This window comes from Anopheles gambiae, chromosome 3 (assembly GCF_943734735.2).
Source record: "Anopheles gambiae chromosome 3, idAnoGambNW_F1_1, whole genome shotgun sequence".
Lineage (NCBI taxonomy): Eukaryota > Metazoa > Arthropoda > Insecta > Diptera > Culicidae > Anopheles > Anopheles gambiae.
Genome location: NC_064602.1, coordinates 38,651,928 through 38,679,457, shown reverse-complemented (window position 1 = coordinate 38,679,457; position 27,530 = coordinate 38,651,928). Strand labels below are relative to the sequence as shown.

The 27,530-nt window shown below is 41.9% G+C and overlaps 1 protein-coding gene across 8 annotated transcripts in view; it reads right to left on the bottom strand.

The window, feature by feature from the left end:
• Window positions 1-208: 208 nt before the first annotated feature.
• Window positions 209-27,530, bottom strand: part of LOC1279080 (pseudouridylate synthase RPUSD2) — a 209,481-nt gene continuing 182,159 nt past the window's right edge. For 5 of the 8 annotated variants that reach the window (XM_061658833.1, XM_061658827.1, XM_061658825.1 and 2 more), the window contains 9 exons: window positions 27,196-27,418; window positions 25,608-25,695; window positions 17,171-17,391; window positions 15,469-15,659; window positions 15,109-15,315; window positions 14,671-14,924; window positions 9,090-9,350; window positions 7,830-7,985; window positions 209-5,128 (listed from right to left, as the gene is read on the bottom strand). In XM_061658833.1, coding sequence (XP_061514817.1) covers window positions 5,054-5,128; window positions 7,830-7,985; window positions 9,090-9,350; window positions 14,671-14,924; window positions 15,109-15,315; window positions 15,469-15,659; window positions 17,171-17,391; window positions 25,608-25,695; window positions 27,196-27,418 — 1,676 coding nt within the window. In that variant the 3' untranslated portion in view covers window positions 209-5,053. Of the gene's footprint in view, window positions 5,129-7,829; window positions 7,986-9,089; window positions 9,351-14,670; window positions 14,925-15,108; window positions 15,316-15,468; window positions 15,660-17,170; window positions 17,392-21,983; window positions 22,072-25,607; window positions 25,696-27,195; window positions 27,419-27,530 lie in introns of all 8 variants that reach the window. The other 3 variants (XM_061658831.1, XM_061658832.1, XM_061658828.1) reach the window with 2 other exon arrangements.

Here is a 27,530-nt window from a genome sequence, read left to right as displayed (position 1 = left end):
CCCCAAATCCGTACTACGTACTTCGAGCAGGGTGAATTAATTGCCCCATGTAGGCTTTGCACGAGATTGATGTTGTTTTGGGGCTGCGAGTTGGGTTTGGGTATCACACTATTTCGGTTTCGGTTTTGCAGTACTGCTTCACAGTCATCATTTTCACGCACTGGCTGGCAGACGCGAGGACCATTGTTGGAGTCGTTGTCATTGTCTTTATGTTTTTTTTCTCTGTCTCTCACATATTTATTCATTTGATATCGATGGGCAACAAAATTACAATGGTTTTAAAACACGAATTAAACGCTTTAAATTAAAAGTGTAGCAAGTAGTAGCAGTACGAAATTAAAACTATACGGGGTAGTGGTGGCACGGAAAAACAAATAGATAGTGACAAAATAAAAAAACAGAATAAAAGTGCATTGCATGATGTATAAATCAGACCGAAGAACAAATGTTACAAATCAAATACTTACAAATAGCATTAAAAATGAATGATGGATAAAGAGCAAGAGCTAAACTTCTGTGACCACTGGAGTAGCTTAAATAACCTGTCAAATATTTAAATAGTTGTATACATAAAATAAATGATCGTTTGCCTTCTATACTCTGTACTGTGTTTTACGCTTCTAGCTGAACTAATAATGCCACATTACAAACGAAACAGTATATGTAAGCAGTGGCGGGTTTAACGGTAGACGGACCTAGGTGATCGTCAGGGGATCCCCCTAAACCCGCCACTGTATGCGTAAAAACACCGATGTATATTGAACGCATTAAATAAAAGATAAGTGGTAAAAGTAAAGGACTACCAATGAGGAGTTGATTAAAATATTCTTTTACAATATTGTTTCACCCTTAGAAAGGACGAATATATACGGACACCTATACTGGAACCTTTGCACAACACAACATAAACACTGAACATAAAAAGCAGCGCAATGCAAGCGCAATGAACATACACTACACAACACTAATCTAGAAGAATCCAAAACAAATGCTTAATAGATGATAGAAAAGTCTTACTTAAACGAGCAAACAAAGAAAAGAACAAACGATTCGTTTGCTGGTTGCTGTTTTTTTTAATTTCTTTAGAAGAAAACAATACCAACAAAGAAAACACTAACAGGTAACACGAAGAAGGAAATATTAATTGAATGATTAGAAAATGTGTCTTTTGTCGTTTACATTATCCCACCCTTGTCCCCCCTGTCGAAATACGAACGAAGAAACGTACGGGTAGAACCATTTGATCCAACCTACGTAACTCTCTTCGTTATCGTAACGTGAACGTAGTAACGCGTAGTAACGGGTTAAGCGAGCTTTCCAGGATATATAATGGCAGCTGGGTGTATTTACACAAAAGCAAAGGTAGAAAAGAAAATGCGCAACACAAATTTGTTTAAAAAATCCGCTCCTACGGCAAAGCGCAGTTTGGATGTGTGATTTCCTTCTCTTCAGCAGTAGCGTTGAAATTACAAGGAGAATGCGAACAAATATCATTATCGTCGATGGTTTCCGCTATCAAATCATGATTTTCAAATAACTTCCCTAAGGTTTTGGTAAAAGTAAATGTTGCACAGAAGCCCCCGGGGGCTTGCCTTTTTGTTCCTTTACTCCCATTGTTCTGCAGCAAACCTTTTCTGGCAATCAAAACGATGAACGGGTGCCACTTTTTACAGGTACAGGAAGCCGACTTTTGTAAAAGTGCGAAAAAAAGGCAGACAGGAATTTTCATTTCCTTTGCATGCAAACTATCTTCCCTCTGGAAGTTCCTGGCATGAGCCCCGGCCTGACTACTTACACCGACTGCCAAGGATGATGGATAGTTTTGCTCACTTCCTTCCACTTTCTCTCTCTTTCTTTAGCTAAGGGAAGGCTGCCAATTCGTTCAATGTTCATGGATTGCCATTTGGTTCCTGGCAGCCTGTTTGCTACACTGTGGCGTGGATTTATTTCCCTTTCTCTCTTAGATTAAATACCGACTTTACAATTCCTTCTGCTACCTTCTCACAGCTTCACCCGGTTATGTCTTTTATGGAGTCTCAAGTGTCCTTATCCTTCCCCCTCAGGCTCAGGATAACAATTGCCCTTGAAACCTGCTGCTACCACCACGCGCTCTTATGTACTTATGCTACATTTGATTTTTAGCTTTCAACTTTTGCTCACTAACTTGGCACGCTGTGAAAGCCAACAATTCACAAACTCATCCACAACAATGCTGTCCCCATTCATAGCAATCACGTGTGTGTGTGTTTACTGTCGAAGAGTTTTGTGGCACTTCTTTCACCCAGTGCCGCCTCCCAGTGGCAAACGCTCCGTTTCACACAAAAAAGGTGGAAAAGTTAATTTTCCACAAAAGCGTCTTGTTGCTAAAACTTTGCACGCAAAACTCTCGAATTACACAGCGTTAACTTCCCTGTTCGTACAGGTGTGTTGGTCCCTTCTGCCTACCTTCACACCACTCTCAACCGAGCAGCAAAAAATAACTTCCACCAATTCTTAGCATCCCACACCCTGTTCTGCCCGTTGATGTTTGAATGCGTCGAATTCATTCCAATCAGGAACACCCAAAATTGTCCCCTATGCAGCAAAATCAACCACTCCTCCTCCCACCGCACGTAGCAGAACGCGTTGGTATGTGGCGGTGTTTTATTTACGTTTTGAGTTTGCTGTAAATTCCGACCGGTTCCATTCCAGACCACCAATTACTTACGGTGGGAGGAAAAAAAACTACAAACATGCTGCTGTATGAGCTGCCGGTTGCTGCCGCCAACCGGATGAATCGAAACGAAATCCAAAAACCATGGCGGGAAAATGCGAAAACGCCAAAATCAACCATACCTGGGAGGGCGGTTGTCGTTGATTGAATGACGATTCGGGCTGCGTGCGGTTTTGTTGCAGTTGTTTCCACCATCGTCGGGCAATAATGGTAAGTGGGGAAGGGTGATGAGGAGAGTTTGGGAGTTGCTTTTTTTCACCCCGACGCTACTCTTTCGCAACCGTCTGTGTCCAAGCCGACGGTCCGACCGTTTCACAAGATAAATAAAAGCAATCAAATTATAGCTCCATCTACCTAACCTAACACCACTACTACCGAAGAGGAGTAGTTTGCTTAGCATTGGGGAGGAGTTCGGTTGTTTTATCCTCTGTTCTCGCTGAATGTTTTCTACCAACCGCAAATGATTGGTTATTTGATGGTGTGATAAAGTGTGCTTTTTGTCGCGTTTCGTCGTACACTGTTCTAAAAAAGCTTTGCAACACAGTTAAAACATAAAACTAATTTTACGAAACTAAAGATATATATGCGCATTTTGTTTGCGAGTAAGAGATAGTGGCAATTTCCATTGTTGTTCGTCTTTTCATGTATAACAAGTTTTACTTTACGATAACGTTTGTTTGTTTTTGTTTTTGTATGCTTAAAGCTAAACACGACTGTCCATTGTGGTCTTTTTTCTTCTTCTTTGTTTGCAGTATGTAATTTCAATTCTAAGGATTTTCGTAGTTTTTAACGTCTTCGTTCGCTTATAGGACAGTTTCTACGTAGCAAAGCTGTATTGTTTTTTGTTTGTTTTTTGTTTCACTTTCATTTTCTTAAACGTAACAAATTGAAAACTATGTAAAATGTTTGGTATTTTATTTTTTATGCATTTTTCTTGTTGTTATTTTTCATTTGTTGCGACATCACCACATACATTTAGTCGCATCACAAACTAAATGTTTCGCTGTATTGTCTAATTGCTAACTGCAATCTAGTTCCTTTTCTTTTTAACCTGTCGCATTTCACCACCTTTATACTACCTTGAATATATCAAGAACTTGAATAAAACGAAGACAATACATTGAAGGAAAAGAAACAGTGGTAATAAATGCATGAAACATTTAGTTAATAAGAAAGAAACAGTTAACATTTACAAAAGGAGAAAATTTAATGATAGAAAAAAGAGAAACATGATAAACAACACAGAGAAAGAAGGAGCAAAGGGATGACATTTTTAAAAATATTTTTAAACAACATGAAACAGAATGGTTTATGTCAACCAAAACACAACAAAAACACACCTATGTATCGTATTAAAGTGCACATTTGTGACACATGTCTTAGCGTAACATATTCACGGTCTCCTAGTTGCGCCTCGCTGTATCTCCTCTAACCATTTCACGGTAGATATAAATCAATGCTTTTGCTGCGATACAATTATTATAAAATGTAACGTTAACTGCTGTGCTATAATCCGCAGCGACGGAAGATCATTACGACTGTTTTTTTTTGCACGTTTACGGGACACATTGGAGCTTCCCATTGCTCAGCCCTTTGGCCCGTCTGAAAGCTTACACACTATTGCTACGATCGGTGTGAAATATTATGCTGTGTAGAAAAAAAAACATTTTCAATTACATACCGCCATGGGTTAGTATTTCATTAGAGGGTCCTCTCTCCTTTCGCACGTTTCGCAGCGTGCAGCCAGCGTTGTTTAGCGAGAGAGCCCACATTGTGACACCGTAACGCTGCAGCTTCATTGAACGTTAATAATATGCACGTAAATATGGATTCACGCAATGTCCTGCTAGCGTACTGTGATTTATGATGTTGGATAAGACACCCCACTGCTCTGGTAGCCGCTTACGTGTGGCTACATTGTTATTTTGCCATATTTTTTTTTACTATTGATACCATTGGAGTTTGATGTTTCTGCTTCAGTTTTCGTCCGCTACAAACGTTCTTAACAAAAATATTCCTACTATTTGAAGCGTCTTACGGTTAAGTCTTCCACGCGCTACACTACCGTCGGGGGTGCATTTTGATCTTTTGATCCTTTCGGTTATGTCTTTTTGTTTGTTTGTTGGTTGTTGTTGCAGTTGTTGTTGAAGTGTGATTTATGATCATAAGTCGTATGACTTAGTTTACGTAGAACACAATTGTGTCGAGATGACAATTGTGTTTTGGTCACAGTTTCTGCTTCTTCTTCGCCTGGTCACAATTATCATCCAGCTGCAGGACACTGGGATGAGTTGATCAGGGTGTTTGCAGTCGAAGCATCGCTAGTTTGTGCTGCAGTTCCTACTCAAACTCATTGTCGTGCCAGTCCACTCTGGCCCATTCTGGCAGCTCAGTTTCATACTCCCAGCCAGGGCCCTGTGAAGGAAAAGGAAACAAAACGAAATTATTTAATATATTATTTATTTATTCATATAAATGTCCTGAATATTTGTGCTACGACCACTTATCAAACTATCTTATTGTTATGTTTCAAACTAATCCCTAGATCAGTGACTATTATCACCGAAATTGAATAGTAATAGATAGTTTCACTCATACGAATCAGTCGAGAGATTTAAGTCAAAATGATCAATCCAATCGTTATATTGCCTTGCCATTAATAATACAGGATCGTTAGTTCCATAAAGCGTGCGTCTATGTCTACATGGATGGGAGGCTGCAGCCAGGGACCAAGCATCCTGGAGAATTGTTGTTGACCGGGCCATGTCACATCGACGTGCTCTATCGTGAGCAGGTCAACAAGAGAGAGAGAGAGCGTCTATGTACGGTATTAAGTAAATTTGATCGAAGTGGTCTAGCAGGTGCATAAATGTTAAGCTTTCTTCATAGAGAAGGTGCATCCAATTCATTATTTAACATTTTGCTGACAAACACACTTTGATTTACTTTGTGACGATGTTCAAGCGTTTGAAGACCTAATAACAAACTATGCTCCCTATAGTTTAACATAAAATTAACTCCTCCCAAAGATGGAAAATTCATAGCCAGTGTAGTTCTAAATATTGGTTTGGTTTATAAATTTAGTTTAGTTTAGTCTAGATATATTCGTTTCTATTATTGTTATTTCTTATTTTGATACATTTATTTATTTGTTTATTGATGTGTATTGTCCTTTCATTGTGGTTTAATGAGTTAACACACATTTTAAGGATTTTAGTTTTTGAGTAATTGTTATTGCCTGCAATGTTTGTATGTCCTTTGAGCGCAAAATATTCTTGTTATCATGGATTAAAGCTTTTTAGTAATATTATTTTAGTAGGATAATCATTCCGACGTATGGGAGATACGATCCATACGTGGCTTGATCCCATGACGGGCATGTTGTCAGGTCGTGCGACTTGACACAATTATACAAATCGCATCCTGACACATTGAAAATTACATTACGAAAATACAAATTATCCTGGTACAAGTAATAATAATAGGAAAGCACTGAATATGCTTGATTATTAAGTTTTTCTTAGTTATCGCTTGATGACGCAAAAGAATCTTATCATAATATAGCGATAAAATAGCTAAACAAGTCTATCAATTAAAACACCACACATGAATATTTTTTCACGCCGTGTAAACTGCTGTACTATACTGAATAAACTAAAAACTGAGCATTCCGTATGGATCTATATCTCTCTGGGATCTTTCATCTTGTTAATTATTGCAAGCATATGATATTGCAACCGTATGATGCCACATCCATCATGGCTCAGTGAACACTCATTAAGGCGACACATTTGCGAGCGAAAAGGATTACTGGAACCATCTGGTTTTGGGTTTCAACTTAGTCATCAGTATTTTCCCACAACACCCACACACACACTGAGATTGCCAACCGATGCAATATGGCTGACCAATGGTCATAGCCCTACCAGCTGAAGAGTGACATTTAAATGTGCAAGAAAAAGGCAATTAAATGGGTAGCGGCAGAAAATACAGCGGCAAATGGTAGCAAAAACCAGTCGGCAGCGGATATGCTTATGATGGAACTGAATCTCACTCTCCCGGTTGGATGTTCCGCTGTGTGACCGCGCATAAACAAAAGTATGGAAATGATAATTTCCTGTGCCATTGCGACAGCTTATACAACTCGGCACAAATCGTTTACCACTCGGCATAGGGACATTACGTGGCGCAAAATGAGCGGAAACTAAAAGACAGCGAAATATAGACAACAACAAAAAAAGACGAAACACATTTCCATCTACAGAATAAAACCACAAAGTTGGTCATCAGCGGGCTATTTTGTACAAATGCGACGAAACATGCGTCGGAATCAGGGACATTATGAGTGCGAGGAAAGGTTAGCAGACTAGCATGTGTGGGTGTGCGTGTCGGGCACGGCGATGATAAGCGAACAAGCTCACACACCATGTCCAGCAGAGCAGCACCGACTGGCGCGTTATCCTTTCCATACTCACGACAGACGTGCACGTCATCCCCGTGTGACACGCGAATGTGTCATCGTGGTGAGTGGGTTGGCGGCACCGTGCTACGGAATGCTTAATTTCCTTCCCCAGCGTTTTTTTATTGTCGCTTCTCGCTCCCGCGCAAAGGAGTGTAAATGAAGAATTTAAATCATCATTGTGCACGCCGCACACACACACACACACACACACACACACACACACACACACACGGGTTGTTGATTTAATAAATTTGCCTTTTTTGTATTGTTCTCAACCGTTAACCGAACGACCGTTGTTCTGATGATAATGCGGAAATGAACGTGCACATTGTTTGTAGCACACTTGGGGACACAAAGCGAGTGTCCCGCAAGGATTTTCCAGTCTTTTTCGTGCATTATTCAAGTTGGTAGTTGGTGGGAATGGCATTGGTAGTTAATATCCTAAAGCATTACCCTTTTTTCAACGCTTTCTATCCGGTGTGTAAATATGAAACCATAAGAAAGCTAACGTAATAACGACTTTATTCAAGTTTTAGCCTCGAACAAATCATAGCTCAAATAGAAAAGAACAGTCAGTTGCTCGGTGCTCACAACAACCCTTTTTCCTCGGTCACTACCCTCGGCACTTTACTGTAGTTTGCAAACTCCACTTACCTTGTACTTCCAGGCGTGCAGATACATGACCAGATCCTGCGGTTTCGGATCTCGGTAGCGCACTTTGCATTCGTAGCAGTGCTTGTCGGTTGTCATTTTATCTGGATTAAAGGCTAAGTCGGGCGATTCGTGTCCTGTTTGGGTGGCCACGGTAACCTGCGTAATTGGAGGGGAGGAATAAAAAAAACACAGAAAACAAATGTTAAAGCGATAACGAATGTGAGAGAAAAAAAAAACCACGCGTAAGCCAAATGCAAGACAAGGAGGATTGTTACAATAAAACAGCAAAACGCACACACGGTCACACAGTATGTAGGAGAGCTTATGGGCATGTTACGGTTGAAGAACAACAAATAAAAAAAGAAAGTACACGCATATACAAAAAAATACACACTAAATCATACACACACACACTAACACAACGTGGGGAAAGAACAGTGTCCCTTGCTTCAGGGGTCAACTTGTTTGATTTGATTCCGGTCAGGCGTACACGTGTGAACAAAAGGACACAACAGTCACTCGTTTTCCCACGCCTCGAGATACACACACACACACTTGTTAATGCTGTAGCGCTTTGACCGTAATCTACGATAGGATTATGGGGACTTTGCAGTTGTTGGGTGAGCCACAATCGTCACAATCGGAACAACAATGGTCTTGGTACGGGGGAAGCGCATTAGTGAGACGGGTAAGAGCAAGTAAGAGGACACACACTACAGTACAGAGGACACTACTGTACTTGGAGCTGTTACTACTTGGAAGATGACGTTGGCAGGAGGTTCTGCCGTAGCGCAAGGATACAATCAATAATTGGATTCGGTGTGATTCTATGATTCAACAACTATCATGAAAGATTACTGCCAGATTGGATGATGCCACAAAAGACGTACGGGGTAGTAGGTAAGGAAGCAATTTTGGGTTAATGCATTTTTAAACTTAATAATTCGCCGCCCTAGCCCCTGCAGAGGGAGCCTTTCGCCGAATGGATTCGGGATTCGTTCGTGCTGTGTCTAAGATATCCCAGCCGACGTTGGCGTAAAGGTTATCCCGGGCAGTTGGAATGGGAGCGGTACACCGTACACACTAAATGAAATGGCCACTGTACCACACTGCTGCACTGGTGGTGTGGTTGGTGAAGGGTTATACGCCAGCGGGTCTCTGTTAGGCGGGGGCACAGGTTACAGGTTAAGCAATCTAATGGTGTACGGCAATGGCATTCGGGTAGGGGAAACACTCTGGTGCAGCCTAGCTGAAACTCACATTAACACCGGCAACATCGGCGGCTACAGCAGTACCAGTGGTAGTGGTAACAGACACAGCAACAGCAGCAGTAGCAGTAACAGCAGCAGCAACGGCACTGGTCGTAGTGGCTGCAGTAGCACTGGTTGGTGCTGCCACCAATTTGTTGCACTCTTCGAATGCTCCTGCTGCTCCTGCCGGATCTTCATCAACCTGTGCGGTGGGTGCGACTGCCGAGGTAGGAGACGGAGTGGTGCATTCCCAAGATGGTTTAGGCTTTTGCTGCGAAACATACACATACGTACAAATTTCATTATGAAACATCTATGCCCCTGATTCCTGCGGAGCCCTAAGGTAAAGTTTAAGAAGTCTCCAGTGTCGGGATTGTACAATGAAGTGGAAGTTTTTCGGTATTGGTATAGACATTAACGGGTGTTCCGCCATTTGTGTGAAACCTATCTAACAACATACGGTCCGGCATTACCGTGAATGCATCGGTAGTTCAAGCACATTTCAAAGAGACAACAGGGTGGCCACATACAAATCGTACATTCATTTGGTTGCGTACTTCAAACGTACCACACCAAAAACAGTGCGGTTGGTAAACGAGTAACCTAGCAAGCAAACAAGCAGCATTTGGAGGCGACCAAAAAACCATACGCGACCTCCCTCCTACCGTATGCACCGTTGTCGCGCTGTAGCATCATTTCGCCCAACCAGACCAATGGATCGGTGAAAATTAGTATAAATAACCACTAAGTCGTGGTTACCGTGCACCGAAAAGGGGTGTGTGCCTGTTCTGCCACCTACCACCTTCGCATTTCCTGTGTCCCCCAATTCACCGGCTCGAACAGAACGGCCCAAAGTACCGAGTCATAATGGTCACATTACGCTCAGTTTGTTTCACTTTTCCCGCAAACCCACAAACGACGGCACACGGCAGCCTGTGCCAAACCAAAGGTACTCGGGAGAACACGAAACTATCAGAGATTTGCTCGCCAGAGTGGGGCGAACTGGCGGAAACAAAACCCCGCTGCATTTGCCATTCGGTGGGATGTATGCACTTTTGCCGGATTTAAATTGAATATTGCAAATGCCGGACGGCACACGGATAAGGGTGTACCACCACAATCCCTGCCGACCGGCGATGGCGATGCCATAAATCCCTCACGCAAACGTGTGCAGGATCCAATTCGGTGGAGAGGTCAAAATGGGTACGAATCCTGGAAGCGTACCGCGCACCCTTGTAGTCTCCTCGTTAACCCCGGGGTTTTGTGGGCCCAGTTTGTCGGTATCTATTTATAATGAGATACTAATCAGGTTACGTGTGTAGCAGTGAAATAATATCGCAGCAAATTGCCGAAAATGCAATAAACCCTCTTTAATATTAGATTTCGGCTGTAAATGGGTGGTTTTTCCTGTTCGGTGTCATCGTTTGTAGCCAGCTGGTCTCTGCAAACAAAAAGCATTTATACCAGCGAGCTAACTATTTCCTCATGCCGCGAAACGTATGCCACCACTGACTGAATGTTACACAAAAAAAAAAACTCCCACACAAACTGTACACAATTTTCATTGCATATTTTCAGTTAACTGTGGCAACAAAACCGGCGGACATTCGACAAAAGCTCTTCCGGGCTGGCACTTTGGCGAAAAGTTGCAACGGTCTGGACGACGGAGGGGCCATCATTGCTGCTAATGAATGGGCAATCGAATTAGTAATGCCACCAGGAATATCGTTAAACAAACAAATTATCTTGCTCGCTATCAATGACAGGACATTGGGACCGACCGAGTACGGTGAAATGGGAAATGGTACGACCCAGCGAGCAATGCTTATACAGCAGCATATGCATCGTACTAATTCAAATTTCCTTTTAGCACACACACACATGAACACACACACGAACACCTTAAGCGAGATTAATGGAAATGGGGATTAATTATGAGCCGGCGAGATTTTATGCTGCCCAGTAAATTGGTGGCATAATGCAGCGGAAGGAATTTTCTCTCCCGGTATTCACTGGAAGCCCGAGCGATCGATGGAGAATATGTTGGATTTATTTGGGGGGAGCAAATTAGTGCTCTGCTCACTACAGCGCTTCCGCTGCATCTTGGTGCAATCAATTCGCGGAAGATTAATACACGCTGATTATCAGTGGAATTATCATACAAGAACACGAGATAGCTAGTAGTCTCATAAGCCCTATTAAACGATCGACTCAACCTTAATGAGGGGTGTATTTTGGGTAAACCGATCGGCAACAACAGTGAGTCAAGTCAAGGTTATGACGAGGATTTAAACGGATAGCTAGCAATTACGGTAAACGGGTTTGAACGCTTTCTACCGTTTGATAACGATGGTACAAGCCGGAAGGCTCTGATTACACTTACACTGATATGCCCCCAAAACTATCGCTCAGCACCTATGGAGCACCTGCTGGCACAGGCAACGCACAAGACGTTAATTTACGTCTAATTAACATCAATGATTTCACTTTTCCGCGACGTTTCTATTTGCACAAGCTGAATAAACATCATTATAATTCGTGCGTTTGACGCCTGTAGCAAAGATAAGAAATACACGCCCGTGTATGCGTACTTTGCCAGTACGCGTTACGATGTTCTGCTGATAGGTGCTTTCTTAAAGCGATACTACCGAAAGCTATAATGGTAATGGTATATTTGCTGGCAAACGCAGTTGAGTGCCTAACGTTGAGGAACGTCTTTGAGTTGCTGTGTCTGGCTTTATATTGACTCTTGCAGTACAGGAACAAATCATACCACTTGATGCCAAAAAAAAACAAAGAAACAACGCTTTCACTCCTTCTTATCATGGGTGGCATATGCTTTGGCAGTCAGCTTCAATTGCTAGACAGCAAATGGGGCAACGAATTGTATTGTCGGTACGGTCGTAAAGCGAAGCCAGACACTTCTAAACAAGCAATTTATTTGCACTTTCAAGTTGATGTTGTTTGTTTGGTGTTGAATGTATAGAGTTGATGGCATTTGTATTACTTCATCCAAATATTTCATTTTACGGTATGCTCAATACAACTTTTTTTCTGGGTAAGTATTGGAACATTAAAACAAAAATGCACTATTATCGTAGCTGTTATGTTACCAGTAAATTCAATCATACAAAAATCTAATCTGACCAAAGGCATAAGTCAGATAGATGACAGTTGGGACTTGGAGTCATGATATCATCTCCACTGACTGTGATCTGTGTGGACTGGTACAGAGACTTCTTCAACTTCTTATTATGCTTTTTCTAGTTGGCGTAACGATTTACGCAGTCATACCGGACTATACAGGCAAGGCTTTCATCAAAACTTATTAAGTATCACATATTCGGTTGATCATTCCTTGGCATATCTAGTTTTGAACTCACGACGGTCATGGTGTTAGGTAGTGCAAGTTGACGACTGTACCACGGGACCTCCATCTCTGACCAGAGTAAAGAGAGACTATATATTTTAATTTCAACCTTGAAAATGAACTCTGCGCTGGAATACATAACATTCGAGAACATTCGAGTAAAAGATTAAAACTAATTTATAGCACGTTACAACGCATGAGTCCTTAAATGAGGACTTTTACAAGACACAAAAAGGATCGAACTAGGACTTTGAAACGTTACATGATTTCAAATTCTATATAGAAAGCTATGCCGAAAATGAACTACTACAGAGAACTATCAAAGATACACAAACCGGTAAAGTGGATCATACAGCTTAACTTAGATCCAGAAACGCATCTTCAAACCAGACAAAAACAAAAAAAAAGGATACAACCATATGAAAACCAGAAAACGTTGCCTGCAATATTGCTAGTCAAACCATATTTTTGCTATGTTTTCAACTATTTTTGATAGATAGCTTGACTACACTGCTATCATTCCCTAAACACTCCAACTATGTACAATGAATTTTCATTTATTAGATTCCTAGAATTGATCATGCCCGAATTACACCTGACATCCAATTTGTGCTCCAGGACTCGAGGGTACAGCTCACCGGGCAAGAATACATCACGAAACACAAACACCAGAAACTAGGAATTTTAACATCTGCCAACGAGCTTTCCCCCAGCTAAACTCCCATCTGGCACAAGCACGTAGCGTACATTTTCGCCGGAAAGGATTCGCGCGAGTCGAATGGCCATTTCCAGCGCATTATTTTATGTTTGCTCGTTTATTCCGATAAGATATTGCTCCGCAATCATAAATGGTGATGGCATTGCTAGATCATTATCATTGAAATAGTTCTCCCATTCTATTCGTACGATGGTGGCAGTGTTTCTGTGTATATGCGACTCCATTGTGTAACACCACTTGTCGGACAGGACGGCGGAGAGGGTTTGGGTTTTCAACAGGTTGAACATGACAAGGGCTGGCATCTTATCGGCCTTTGCGCGCCTGTCAGTGCCAGAACTATCACCAGAATAAAGAGCAAACCATTACGAATTCAGGCGAGTATTACTGGGAGGGTTTGTTCGGGCAGGGCCGGCGCACCACCACCAAAGTGAAGTGTGATACTGCTGGTATTTAATTTAATTTCCTTCGTTCCGTCACTGCACGACCGTATGAAATGCCACTAGATGAGGGAGCGAACGTAGCAGGGAACAAAAAAGAACAGAGTGCACAAAAAGATTCATTTATAACGGGTGAAAACACTTCTAGGTCGCGGTGGTGGCAAAATACTTTTTCTACGAAAAGGAAACCGGACATTCAGCCGTATAAACCTTCACAGGGTAGTTAGGAAACAAATGGCGTAGGGATGGGAAGTTACAAAAATATGGAAGAAGAACAAAAAAAAAAAAAAGCACTGGTATATGCACTCTTGTGTTCCTTTGTGAACTTTGGAACGGATGGTAAAATATTTGTCTATTTGACGGGTTTAGTATTCATTTTAAGAAAAAGCTTTCAGACAACCGTACAACCGTTGCGCTTTATCTTGTTTAACTAAATTGCTTGCAGCTAGCGACCACCTTTTTTCTGTCACTGATTAAACCGTCCAAAAGCAGGAACGGAAACCGTACCGGGAAGCGCAACTGATTATCTTCGTATCGCGATAACGAGAAGTTTTTCCATTCCGGCTTTTGGTGTCACGATTAGGTACGCCAAACCGGGGGACAGGGAAGCGTCAGGCAAAGTTTTTAATGAACGTCGAAAACCGAAAATACACTCTTATTATTTAAAATTAAATGAGCAAATCTGACACGTGCATCATATTGGCAAAGTTGCCCCACGACGACGACGACGCTTCCCGAGGTGGGTGGTGTTTGTGTTTAGAGTTGTGTCTGATTATCCGCTTCCGCTTCTTTGTTCTGCACACACAGTGTGTTTGGGATGGAAAAATTGAAACCTTTGCCATTGCCTGGTCGAAATAACTAAGTAGATTCACCGGAAAAGTTATGCTGATTCCTAAACTGGCAGACACGGCAGTATGCGACCCGGAACTAAATGTCAGTACAACACATTTTTACCAATTTCGACTTTTACTCTCATTGAAATGCACCATTTCTTTAGGAACTATTGTAGAACCCAACCAGAATAGACTATCTGTTCCAGCCAGCACGAGCACGATATTTTAATTACCTTCTGGGACTGCATCCGGCTGCAGAGGATGGTGTTGGTGGTGACCGCGCTGGCGGCACTGTTGCCGCTGCCAGTGCTAACGGTCGTGCTGATTCCAGTACTGCTGACTGCGTTCAGCGCATTCGGGACCAGCATCGAGGCGCACATATTCTCATGGGGGCTTTCGCTGCCCAGCGACACCGGCCGTGGGCTTTCCGAGCAGGGTGACGCCTCGCGGGATACGCTTTCCGAGTCATCGTCCGACAGAATTTGTCCTGCAGAAAGGGATGTACATGTTGATGCAATCAGAGAACGATGTTCACAGTTATCCATTATCGTACGGGACAGTGGTGTTATGGTGGTGGAAGAGTGAGAAAGGAAATAACACCAACGCGGGTGAGACAATACAAAAAATAGATACCCTATACACCACTTCCCACAACAACGGTGCCCACTTACCTTTCACATCGTCCAGATCGTTTTTCATCGGTTTAAACATTGACAGTTCCGAGTCACCGTCGATGCCGAGCCAATTTTCTGCATTGTGAATATTGATCAGATCCTTCACCAGCTGCTCGTCACTTTTGCCACCGATATCGCCACCGCGACCCTTGGCCGGTCCGAACACGTCGTGGTTGTAGAGTGGATCGTTCACTACCGGATAGCCTAAGGGTCAAAAGCGACACAGACAAAAAAGAGAGATGAGAGAGCGAAAGCGTAATAGAGTGGGCGCGCCGCAGCTTTGCAGAAAAGCTGGCTCCGGATGAAATTGATTCATGCCGCGCCAACAACAAGCAGCATCAGGGGATGGACACCTACCAAGATATTGCAGATGCACCCTAATCTGGTGCATACGGCCTGTGAGCGGTTTGCACAGGACCACACTGCTGTTCCCATTGAAACCGAGCTTCTGGAATGTGGTCGTACATTCCTTTCCCTTGGGAGAAACCTTGCACACGCCGATCTTGTAGCTGACTACTTCAATTGGCTCCTTGCACTCGATGATGCCGCTGTAGTAAGAGGAAGAGAGAGGTAACAAAAAAAAAGAAACAGAAACACATGAGCAAGAAAGTCGAGCTGATGAAACTGAATCAATTCCATCCGTCCATCCGGTCGGACGTCCGGTAACACACACACACAAACTCAACCCTACACTCGAGCAACACAGCAGGAATTATCGGAGTGCCCTAAGCTCTGCCGACTGGTATTTGCTTGGAAAAGTGAACCAACCATCAGATCAGCTGATGTCATAGTAACGCAGAAAAGCGAGCAGCAGCGGGTGGTCGATTCGTTCCATTTCTTTCCACCCCTGCTACACTTCCGAGGGGTTGTTCAATCAAAGGCAAACCGGTCGCACATTACCGCGCGGTTTACTCGTCACAGCGGTGAGGCATTAAACTAACATGGCACCATTTTCCACGACCTTACACGACCGATCCATACGGAGGGACCTAAGAAATTGGAGCACACACACACACACGTCAGCGCACACATGTCAGATGTAGGGTATGGATCCATCCGGACGTTCAAATATGGCTCGAGCGTCGCCAGCATCCATTAGTGTTTGTCTCGCATCGGTGAAGCATGGCGTGCTGACTTCCAAGGACTCTCTGTGCAAGCGGACGCCATTGGTTGCCGCTTTCAGCATTGGTTAGCGCCACCACTGTATCGCTAAGCTCGCATAATTGGAATCCTTCCTGAAAAAACTTCCCCCGCTGGGATCGGGGAAGTCAGGCTCGGGGTTGGGTTGGGATTGCGTAGAGTTCAAGACCACCCACCTGTGTGTGCCGCCGCGTGCCCAATGCCGGCGGACGGACGGACTCATTTCGCAGTGTTTCCCCATTAAAGGATGGTTAGGGACTTACTGAATGAATGAATTGAATGTGGCTCATTAAGCTGTGCCTCATTTCGGTTTGGGGTGTAGGTTTGGCGAGTAATTTAATTTAATACTTCAGCGGGTTGATATACATCGGTATTATTGGATCGCTGTTTTATCAATCAAATGCATGACGCTTATCTCGGAGATTTAGGTTACCGATAGTCATTTTAATACATATCAATTAGATGCAAGACCATCGTGTAATTGAGTGATCGGTTAAGTTCGGTATACAATTTACATAACATTGTATAAAAAAGAAAATACCACTGCGCTTTAATTTAAAAGCAGATTTCTTTTCCCAGCTTAGTCCCAGATCAATTTCATGGGATGAGCTTTCAATCGGATTTCGCATCCCAAGCGAATGTGACTAAGCCTCTCTGCCCGAGGTGACGGCGGGCCAGAGATGTCTAATTCATTTCAGATGTAATCATACAACTGGTAGAACGGTGTCGGCACCGAATACAGAACGGTCGAAAACGGTTCATCCGATTAGCACAAGACGATTGATTGAACGATTGGGAAACGTGAACGATGTTGCGCACATGTGAATGCAATCAATTTGCAATCCTACCGCCTTAAAAAAAGCTGCACCGGTTCGTGTTTTTGTTTCACCTCTTATCTTCTATCGATCGCGATACTTACTCTGGAAATTCACCCTCCACCCGGCAGATGTACTCTTTCTGCACCTGCCGATTCCGTATCTGGTGCTCCATCTGGCGGGCCTTCTTGGGGCTGCGGCCGAACAGCAGCAGTCCGGACGTGAGCCGATCCAACCGATGGATGGTGCGGAGATTTTTCAGATTATACTCCTTCGCAAGGATGAACACGACCGTATTGTGACGGTAACGGCCACAGGGATGAACCTTTATTTTTATTTTTTTTTGTGAAGAGGTACAAAACGTGGGTTAGTTGTGATGTGCGGGTAAATTGTTTGCTTGATTTTTATTTATTTTTCAATGCCAATGTTTTTGGCGGCTATTAAACGGTCTTTATTTTGAATGAAAGGAGTAGAAGATACGTAGTAAACGCAGGAGAAGAATATCAAACGTATGCATTAAATGAGATGGAAGCATTTTTTTTCTGCGTCACTACTAAGTGGTTAAATATTGCATTTTGTAAACGGTTGAGCTTTTTTTTTCTAAGCAATTAAGCTTTTAAAGAAAAATGATAACAATTATGTTAGGAAATTATTAAAGCGCGAACTATAAGAAAAAGACATCTAAAATATGAACATCAAAACGAAAAAGAACAGCTGTTAAAAATAAAGTTTAGCAAGGGAAACGCATTCATGTGTTTGATTTGATTAGAGCTTTTTTTAGGGTTTTATAACAAAAAGCGAACGCTATATATGAAAAATGTATCGATTGCAGCGTAAAACTTTACCCTCACCATCAGCCAGCTGCAAAACCCCTGGCTGAGTAAACTTACTAATTAGGTCAAATCTATCCATCGCCCATTGCAGGCACGCAAGCACCTAAGGTAACCCGACAGGATCTGGCGCTTTGTGGTGCGGACCCCGACCGTGTTTGGCATGGCTCTGGCATGGCAATGGTGGTGGATGGTCTCCGCGCACCGTACGAAACAGCAATAAAAATAGTTAGTGCAAACGTTCCAGTGGCCAGCGCACCTGACAAAATACTAATGGCGTGAAAATTCCTTCGAGTAATCATGGTTTCTCATTCGTTCTTCATGCAGTTGGACGTCGGGGTGGAATAATATCACGAGCAGTCGTTATCCTTTTGACCGCCCAGAACAGGCGGCGGGGATGGGTAGTTATATCGAGCCGGGGATGGGGAGTGAAACACACGGCAGCAGGATTTCACATATGCTGGCGTGTATGAGTGTTATGATGATGGGGCAGCGCGTTACGATTGCACCGTTTCGTGCAGCAAAAGCCTTTGTTCTTTCGCTTCTGTAAGCACCAGACACTTTGCATCCCCACGCGGCAGAGACTTTGCCGCTTCATTACGGTTGGCTTTAGTTAAGCTGCAACGGCGATACACACCCGATCTGGGGTTCGACCGATCCTGGTGGAAAGGGAAGGGAAATTATGATGGAACGGCCACATGCAACCATATTTACTGCTTCATTCTACTTTCCAACACACCCGCAGACAGGACAGTTAGCTGATGACGTATAGAATTGGTTTGGTGGGAAGCACAGATATGCAGCGGGTAAGCTACGCTTTTACGAATTGCACAGTATCTGCAACGTAATTGTGTGCCAGAGTGTGGAAAATTAATGAACATGTTCAAACGTGGTAAAACCATTCAATGTTGTTCATGACGGTGTTTTAAAATGTATTAAACGAAATTATAATTCGCTGTGAAAAGAAAAGGACATTGAAAACAAATGTTAGTAGCGATGTTTTCATAATCCTCCCATTCAGACACTGAACCAATGAACGCTATCATTTAAAACTCTTAACAAAATTACAAACAACAGGAGAACGCTTGAATGCCTTACTAGTTCAAAGCTTGTTAGCCCCCCCCCCCCCCCACGGGTGGATTTAAATACAATCCCTAACACACGCGGCACTAGGGATAGTTTGTTTACCAAAGTATATGTAATCATCATTCGGGCAGCAGTAATCCTATTAGCACCCCTTTTTCTTTGGGTCTTACAAGTCAAACCAACAAATCAAGCTCGAAATTTGCCTACGCCGGAGTGGGAAGCGACCCGTTCGGAGGCCGCTTCCATAAATCGAGTGAAATTTATTGCTGTCCCAAGGCATACACCTACAAGTATGCACAGAATACCACCCCACTCTCTAATGTGACCGCACCGTGATGGCGGTTACGGCTACGCGAAACAAAATCCTCCACCGGTAGGTGGAAGCAGATCCGGGGAAAAAAGTGATCCTAGGCGCAAACGAGACACCTCGTTTTCATTTGAACTTTCCCATTATCTCGAACGCAAAGCCCATGCGTATCACACCGCCAAAGCGTGCCATCACGTACGTGTAACGTGTTTCGGTGCTGGCGGAGAAGGCAATTCCGAAAATGTGTGTGTGTGTGTGTGTAACGATATGCCGTCCTAGAAAGGCTCAAAGGGATTGAATTTATTTCACAGCGCAAAGCGCTATCGTAATGAATCCCAAATTTTGGCTTATCGGCAAACGAAACAAAAGGATAATCTTCTTAATATGAAAAGAAATACTGATACAGGTTTTACAGGATGATTTTTATGGGTCCGCTGTGCATTTGGGGGCAGCACTCGTTTACAGATCCTGTAAGAATTGCCTGGCATGGGGAGTTTGTGGTGATGATAAAAGAGAGTGTTATTTTGGCTACGTGCTGCTGATAACTATCTTCATGTTAATTAGTGGGTCCAAGGGTTCGTTTGACTAAGCTGATAAAGGGATAGCAGCCGTCCGTGGGATGGAGTGCTTAAGGAAAGATTTAAGTTAATTTGTGTGATTTATTGCTAATACTGAGCCCTCTCGCAACAGTTGTTTACGTTTTTTTTCATCTTTCAGAAATTGTCTATGTGCTTGCCGAATTCGTTGCAGTTCCAACAATCGATTTATCTTCCTCCAATGGTACATATTTTGATGTTGATTAATTTGACATAAAGTACAACGAGTGAGTGACGTTACAAAACCCGGATACTGCAGATGCCACTCTGAATCAATACGCTTGAGACAAATTTGATGCCGATTGATCTCAATTGTCAATCAAACGCCGTAACGAACCCGATAGAAACCAAATTGTAGCTGAAACGGAACAGGCATCCCAAAGTAGAAGCTGTCATATTTGAACATATGGCCTGTTTGAACAGTAAATAATAGTTTCTACGAAGAGTCTGTTTAGTGACACTTTGAGCCTTGGTTGAAAATATTTCTTTTCCACTTCTGATGCTGAAGTTGTAGTAGTGCCTGCCGATATGATCGTCTCAATAAAATACGAACAAAATCATTAAAACCCCCGGATGTAGCGTGCTCAATTTTTTTTTATTTTTTTGGAAAACTTTACCATACATTTCACGACCTCCACACACGGAGCTCGATTGCTGCAGGCAACTCCGTATCATCGTTGCGCCAACACGCGTGTAGAGTTCGATCCGATTGCAAAGGGTCCTTCAATTTCAAAAGATGCTTCCGTTACTCCGTTGTCCTTGATAGTCGCTTCCGCATCCATCCCGGGTTGCAATCGTTATGGAGCTACTAAAAGGACTAACTTTTTCAACAAAAAAAGAAGGAAAGAAACCCTCGCGTGAGCCCGTACGCCCTCGGGGCACTGACAAAAAGTCTCTTCAAATCTCAATCCCGTCTAGCGCGGGAAATGGAACACTGCAAATGGATGGTCTGTAAATTTCTCCTTCGTTAACGTCCGGGGCTCAGGGAGGTGGCAGAGACAGAGCCCCGAGATCGAGTTCGAAGAGCGGAAGCGGGAAATCGAAAACGAATAAAGATGAAAATTTATCTAAGCAGCGGGCGGCACCGACACACAAAGCTTCGAAATGGTCGCCGAGGGAATGCTTCGGCATGACGCGCTTATGAAAACAATTTTCCTTTCGCAACTCGGTTCCAACTAAAACTGTTACCGAAGTGGATGATGACGATGATGGTGATGCTGTACGGTTAAGTCAGGGCGCCGGCGGCCGTAAACTTGATAACGTCGATAATGCGTGCGCTACGCAGATGGACACATTTGGTGCGGTTGTGCGGCTGATGCTGGGTGCATATCTGGTTGTTCGCAAGGACATTACGATCTTTATTTCATCGTTTATGAGTGCGTAGGGAAAATAGCAAACAGGGTTGGGATTACCGTTGCTTTATTGCTTCTTAGAGCAAGCAATTGGACAATAAACTATTGAGGGCTTATTAGTATTAGTTATTTGACATTTAAATTTAGTACATCATCACAATGTGGAACACAGTGATTCAACAGAGTTTATGAGTTTTTAGTATAAAATTATTACGATTTCGACGGTGCTGTGTTAGTATTAACACACATACACACACACACACACACTTTGACATGCATACCAGATGTAAGAGAGACAACATTTTATCGCTTGCCAGTCGATATGTTCAACGGTCTGTCTCAGGTTGACTTTGTCTGCTTACGGTAAGTACTATGACCAATTCCATTGGTGTTCGTAATGCTTGCCCTTATGGCTGAACGAAACCGTGGTATGCGCTTTTCATACCACTATTTTCCCCCCCCTTCTACCCCTTGCTTGAGGTGTTCGTTTGTTACAAAGGGGGGTAAAGAATCCAGCATCGTCCTGTGGTTTGTTCGGTTGCCCTGTTGCTATCGCCGTACTGTTTGTAGTACTTGTGCGGCAGAACGGCGCGGCAGAAAACGTGCGACTTCAAATCGGGACAACACTCGCAGTGATAAGGCGGTGTAGGAGAAGGTGGTGGTGGTGGTGGGTAAACAGGGGAAGGGTAGATAAACACTCGCCGGACATCCGGGTCAGGATGGTTTGGTCAAACTACTTTACTCACCGGCAGCGAACAAGGTTTGTCCAGCACTACGAGATCATTATCGACATAGATTATTTTTATTGAATGATCTAGAACGGGTGTCTCGTGTCTGTTGCGGCCCGGGCAACGAGCGAAACATAGCCCAACATAAGAAGAAAACAGAAACACAGAGGCGCGTCATGGTGCCGATGGTGAGAGAGCATTGTTTCCGGATTGTTTCCGAACAATCGGTTGGTTGGTGGTGGTTGGTGGTGGGATTTTTTGTTTTGTTTTTAGCACGAAGTAACCAGCATTCCAGGTGTTTGGGGTCGCGCAGAGCAGCCACCAGGAGGGCCGGCGGCACGTGCGGCACCATGTGTCATTGCAAACATGATGGAGCGGGCGGTGGGGATCATTACCATGAGTCACAGAATCCGATCGGCGTCCAGGTGCAGCCACCGTTAAACAACGCGCACACATACACACAACCCGGGCAGGAGTAATATTACAGTGTTATTAATATTTTGTTTTATCATTTGCCGCGATCAACGCTGCCATTATTTTGGTGGTTACAGGCATTAATCATTATGCTACAGTGGGTGAGAGAGCGGATGAACGCTGGGTTTTGGTGGGGGAGGCAGGGGGCAGGAGATAAGGGGAGTGAGCGGTGACCGCAACATTGCGATGATTATTTATGATGCAAGAGATACATAAACACATTCTTTTTGGTCAAGAGCAATATTATTCGTTTGCTAATTTGCACGTTCGTTCATTTTGTTTTTTTTTTTGTTTTTACACAAGCATTTAAATAGTCTTCTTTTAAATAGGTACTATTGTTTTACTCTCGACTCGCAAGAGTTTCATTTTGCAATTTAAATCATTTTTGTTTGGGTTACCAAATCAGTATAAAGCTGTGTCAAGTGTCATAGTGCCCCGAATAAATGCACATTGTAATTGTGTATGTAGTAGTTATTTATGAGCTTTTGTGTTTAATGAATTTGTTGGCAGATGTATCATCATTGCAGTTAAAGCTAATTATTTCACACAGTACGGCAATGCTTCGGTCTCGATGTATCATTGTAATGAAAGCATTGTTTTCCGAAATAGGAACAAGACCATGCGCCTCCATCGAACACTTCATTCGAAAATTGTCAACAAAACACAACTCGTTTAGAGTAGCTTTTTCGTTGTTATTTTTTGTAAACATAAAACAAGTTAAATACGAGCACAAATATACACACACACACGCACACAAAGAAAAAAACTATTACACATCAAATATCTTTTCAATCGGTTTTTGCGCAATGCAGAATGTACGAAGGTTAATGAAACGGCACGGCCGCGATCGTGTATGAAAGACAATCCTATTAAAACGTTAGTCACATGTTGGTTCCATGCTTCAATAACACGATGAATGGATACGCTATTGCGCTACAAAGCTGCACACAACAAGAACAACACAAAACAGCAAAAAGGGCACTCCATCAGCCACGGTACAGAAGAGATATTCGTCTTCAAAACGGGTAAACATACTTCAGACAAATAAAGTATAAATCTCTTGCGTTTGCTGAACGGTGCTAGATAGTGAAACCTGCTCTTGAAAAACAAGCAGTAAAGCGGGGTTATTAGGCTTTGATTTTTTTTTTATGAGTGACGGACTGAAAATCGTAGATTGAACCCAATGTGAGTTATGATGAAACAAAAATCCAATAAAATACAACAGGAAGCACATATAAGCACACACACTCACTGTCAGAGAGTTTATGTGTGCTGCAGAGTTCAAGGGATGAAAAAATGTGCTACAATGTTGGCAACATTTTTCAAAGAGGATAATTTTTGTCCCATATTCTCTACCAGGCTTGTTTGTGTTCGTGCTCCGTTTACTCACAAAACATACTTGGTAATGATTTTTTATATTGATTTTGCTTGATGTCTGTTTAGTTGCGCCTGTGTACTGGGGTATGCACGTGTACACGACGCACATGCATATTATGTTCCACGCACCGATGTGATTTGCAATATTTTATTAGATTAAAGTCAAATAGAATTATTGACAAAACCGGAACGTAGGAATAAACTGGCAGATTATGATATTTTTTATCTTCCATTTCAGTCGCTGCTCAGTGTCATGCATTCAGTCCCGCATGGGACACAGTACATGCTGGCTGTCACATCGCCCGCCATACTTTTTGTATGCCTCAACCGGTGATGTGTAGAAGTTTTTTGCAGTTTACATTATGGTTCATGCAAGACCGCGTTATAACTTCTCCTATATGATCCGACAAAGCTAAAGGCGACGACTGGGGCTCGTAAATGTATTCTTGCTCACGATAAGGCATGAAAAGTTGTTTTTTCACATGATAATCAACCATTGATATTGAAAAAAAAAAGAATCCTGTTTATCCTGAATACGATAGGGCTATTGAGGTACATAGTTTTCTTACGTCAAATGTCAAAAAATTGCAAAAAATTTTAATTTTTTTACTTATAGCATATTAGAAAGAAAAAAAATCTGTCGTAGTTCGCTGGAATCGTTAAAACAAACTGTTGCAAATGTTACTAATCATCAGAGGAAAGTTTTACTTTGGAAACGTTCGTCCAATCACGTACTACAACAGGGACGGGGTGGTTCGTCCCTTGTGAAATCAATTGGATGGAGCGAAAACTCTCCAATACACAATAGGAATCGTTAGCAGTGACGGCTAATCCCTTGCCGCCGTCGTTACCAAAATTGGACTGACAGTAGTAACCGGCAGATTATTTTCTGTTTTTCTGAGCAACAGAAAATTTTGACTGTATCAGCCAGCCGCCGACGAAGCCGATTTGTCTGTTCACTGCAGTTAGGATTACGTAGCATTCTCAGCGCATTGAAACGGGCGGATCGAAAACCTTTATCTGTGCTTTATAATTCAATCTGGATAGGTGGCTTCTGGCATATCTAATAAAACCGTCTATCCAGTGATTCCGATTTATAGTTTGCAATATAGGTCGTGCATTGTCAAGCTTTCTTGATAGGATAAAGAATGTAATAATTGGGATTGACCCATCTTTGAAGCAGTTTCAGATATCTTGAAAAAAAAAGAGAAAACAGATCCAGTTCAATTCATGATATTTTCAGAATGGTTGACTATCTTCAAACATTCATTTATGGTATTGGAAAATTAATTATTGTTTCAAAAAAAATATGAGAAATAACATTTTCAAGACTATTATTTTCCAGAAGCTTCTTGAAGTCCGAAATTCCTTACTAGATTAGTCAAATAAAAAATCAATGTTTATAGTATCGCATAAAATAGTTCATAGTTGATAAAACCAGTTAAATGATGAGGATATTAGGAAAATGTTTTACAAATGTTAGATTTAAAATAGAAAACATGCAAACATTATCAAAATGCATGGTTAATAAAGAACATATTTTAACAGCAATGAAACAAAACAGCATTGCTCGTTGTAAACAACTTGTTTCTATGGCAAACCGAAAAAAACACACACGAATCAAATCAAACCAAAAGCATGAGCGTAATTGCGTTTCGAAGTTGGTGCGTATCTCGTCGCGACATTGTTTAAGCATTATTATTAATAAGCGTAGCAAGCACTACCAGATTAACGAAGAAAGTAATCGATCAGAATGAAGTAAAGAAAATGGCGGTCATTTAAGCCACTTACTGGTATAGATGCTGGTTTGTTCACAACCACAATATCGTCGTCCATGTGCACTATTGTGATTGGCTGACTAGTTACTGGAACTTCATGTCTGGAAAATACAACACTCATATGTAGATGATTTTGGTAAGGGGGTTTTTGTTGTTTGAGTTTTGCTTGAAGTATAATCAACGGTAGTAGGTAGATAGAAAAACAAATTGGTTAAGCAATACACAAAAGGAACACAAGAAAGAGAAAAAAAAATCCCGATTTACAGAAAATGATGTGTCATCTGTTAACCATCAACTGCCGGTAGATAAATGGGTTTTAATTTCAAATGGGGTTTGGTATATCGAAAAAACCATGAAAGAAGAATGTCATGTACAAAACTCACTTTAATTATATATTTTTTATACAAAAATATTAAAACTCTTTTAAAACGTTTTTTTACTTCTATCCCTAACAACTTTAAACAAATCGTTTTGATTCGAAACAGTCAACGTAAGAATGTAGTAATTCAATAAAGGATACGCTTATCTTAATTTAACTTTAACATTGCTTGTATGGCAATGAAATGAAAACATTAGTTTATCGTTAAATGTGTCGGTATGGTTATCATAAAGTTTAAACCTTCTTATGCTATACACTCAGCGATTAATCGTAGTTGTAACTATTAACTGTCTACAGTAAATTCATCTTATCTTGTGTACGTGCATAAAGTTTTACTGCAGTTTGCCAGTTTCTACTGCTAGTTGAGATCATAGCATTTTTATTCGAGGAGTAAAAACTAAATTATAGTAGAACGCTTTGTAAGGTGTGGTTGCATTGCTTCTTTCATGTAATCCGTTCGAATGATTAGGAATTCACAATCGGAAATGGAACGCTGGAAGGAATGGCAAAAGCGTGGGAAATATGTGTAAGCATGAATGAATAGAGTTTGTAGTGACAGTGAGATATGTAGTTTTTGCATGTTTCAGGAAAGCTACAGTAAACTGAGTTTTTAAAATTGCTTGCATTTTTCTGACATTGTTTTTTTTTAAATAGTCCATATTTTAGCATATTTACAGTTGCAAGCTTGATTGCAATTTTGAAAATGTGGGATATAATTGATATTTGGCCGAATTCAGCAACACAGCTAATTGTGATTATTATTTCGAACGTTAACGGTACGAAGCTAACAGATACTTGCTTTGTTTTTGCAAGATGAAAAGCATCTCTCGAAAGAACGAACGAACATTCATTAACGACAATATGTGCTCAATATGAGCCGTGTTGTGTATAGGTAGAATAAGTGAAACAAGACTATACATTTTTTTAATTTGATGTATAAAACAATTAATGCAGAAAACTTTCATAACACGATGAAAAAGCATAAAAATTTACAGGAAAAAAACGGATTTTTCTAAATTACACGGGAAAAGGGAACACTCTCGACAAGGATTGGAGCCTAACGAAGGAGAGGGAAATACTTAATGCTTGGAAATAGACATTAACATAAATCTTTTTACAGGTTTTGCTATGAAACCATAACAAACAAAATGGTGAATAAATAATGTATGTAAAACATACACATTTTCATCGATATAAAGTTATAAGTAATCAATAGATTTACCTGTGGACGATGTTCGCAAGGAGATCGTTATGCTTTAACCTATAGTCAGTTGGCACTTTTTCGTAGTTCACGGTTAGAGTACCTGCCTTAATGCACCGCTCGTACTCCTCGGCTGGATGGGCTCGAAATTCTCTAGCAAATACGTCCAGAATTTTCTCGCCTACCCAGCGTCCCTTAGTGAACGTAGTGAAAGTGAAATAGTAGGGATACACTTTCCGTAGGCCTGTTGAAGAAATGGAATAAGGCGTTACATTTTGTGGACAGTTGAAAAGGATAGCACTTCAAGACAGTCCGAGTTACGCTGATAGCTGCTAAACAAATGAATCGGTAGCACA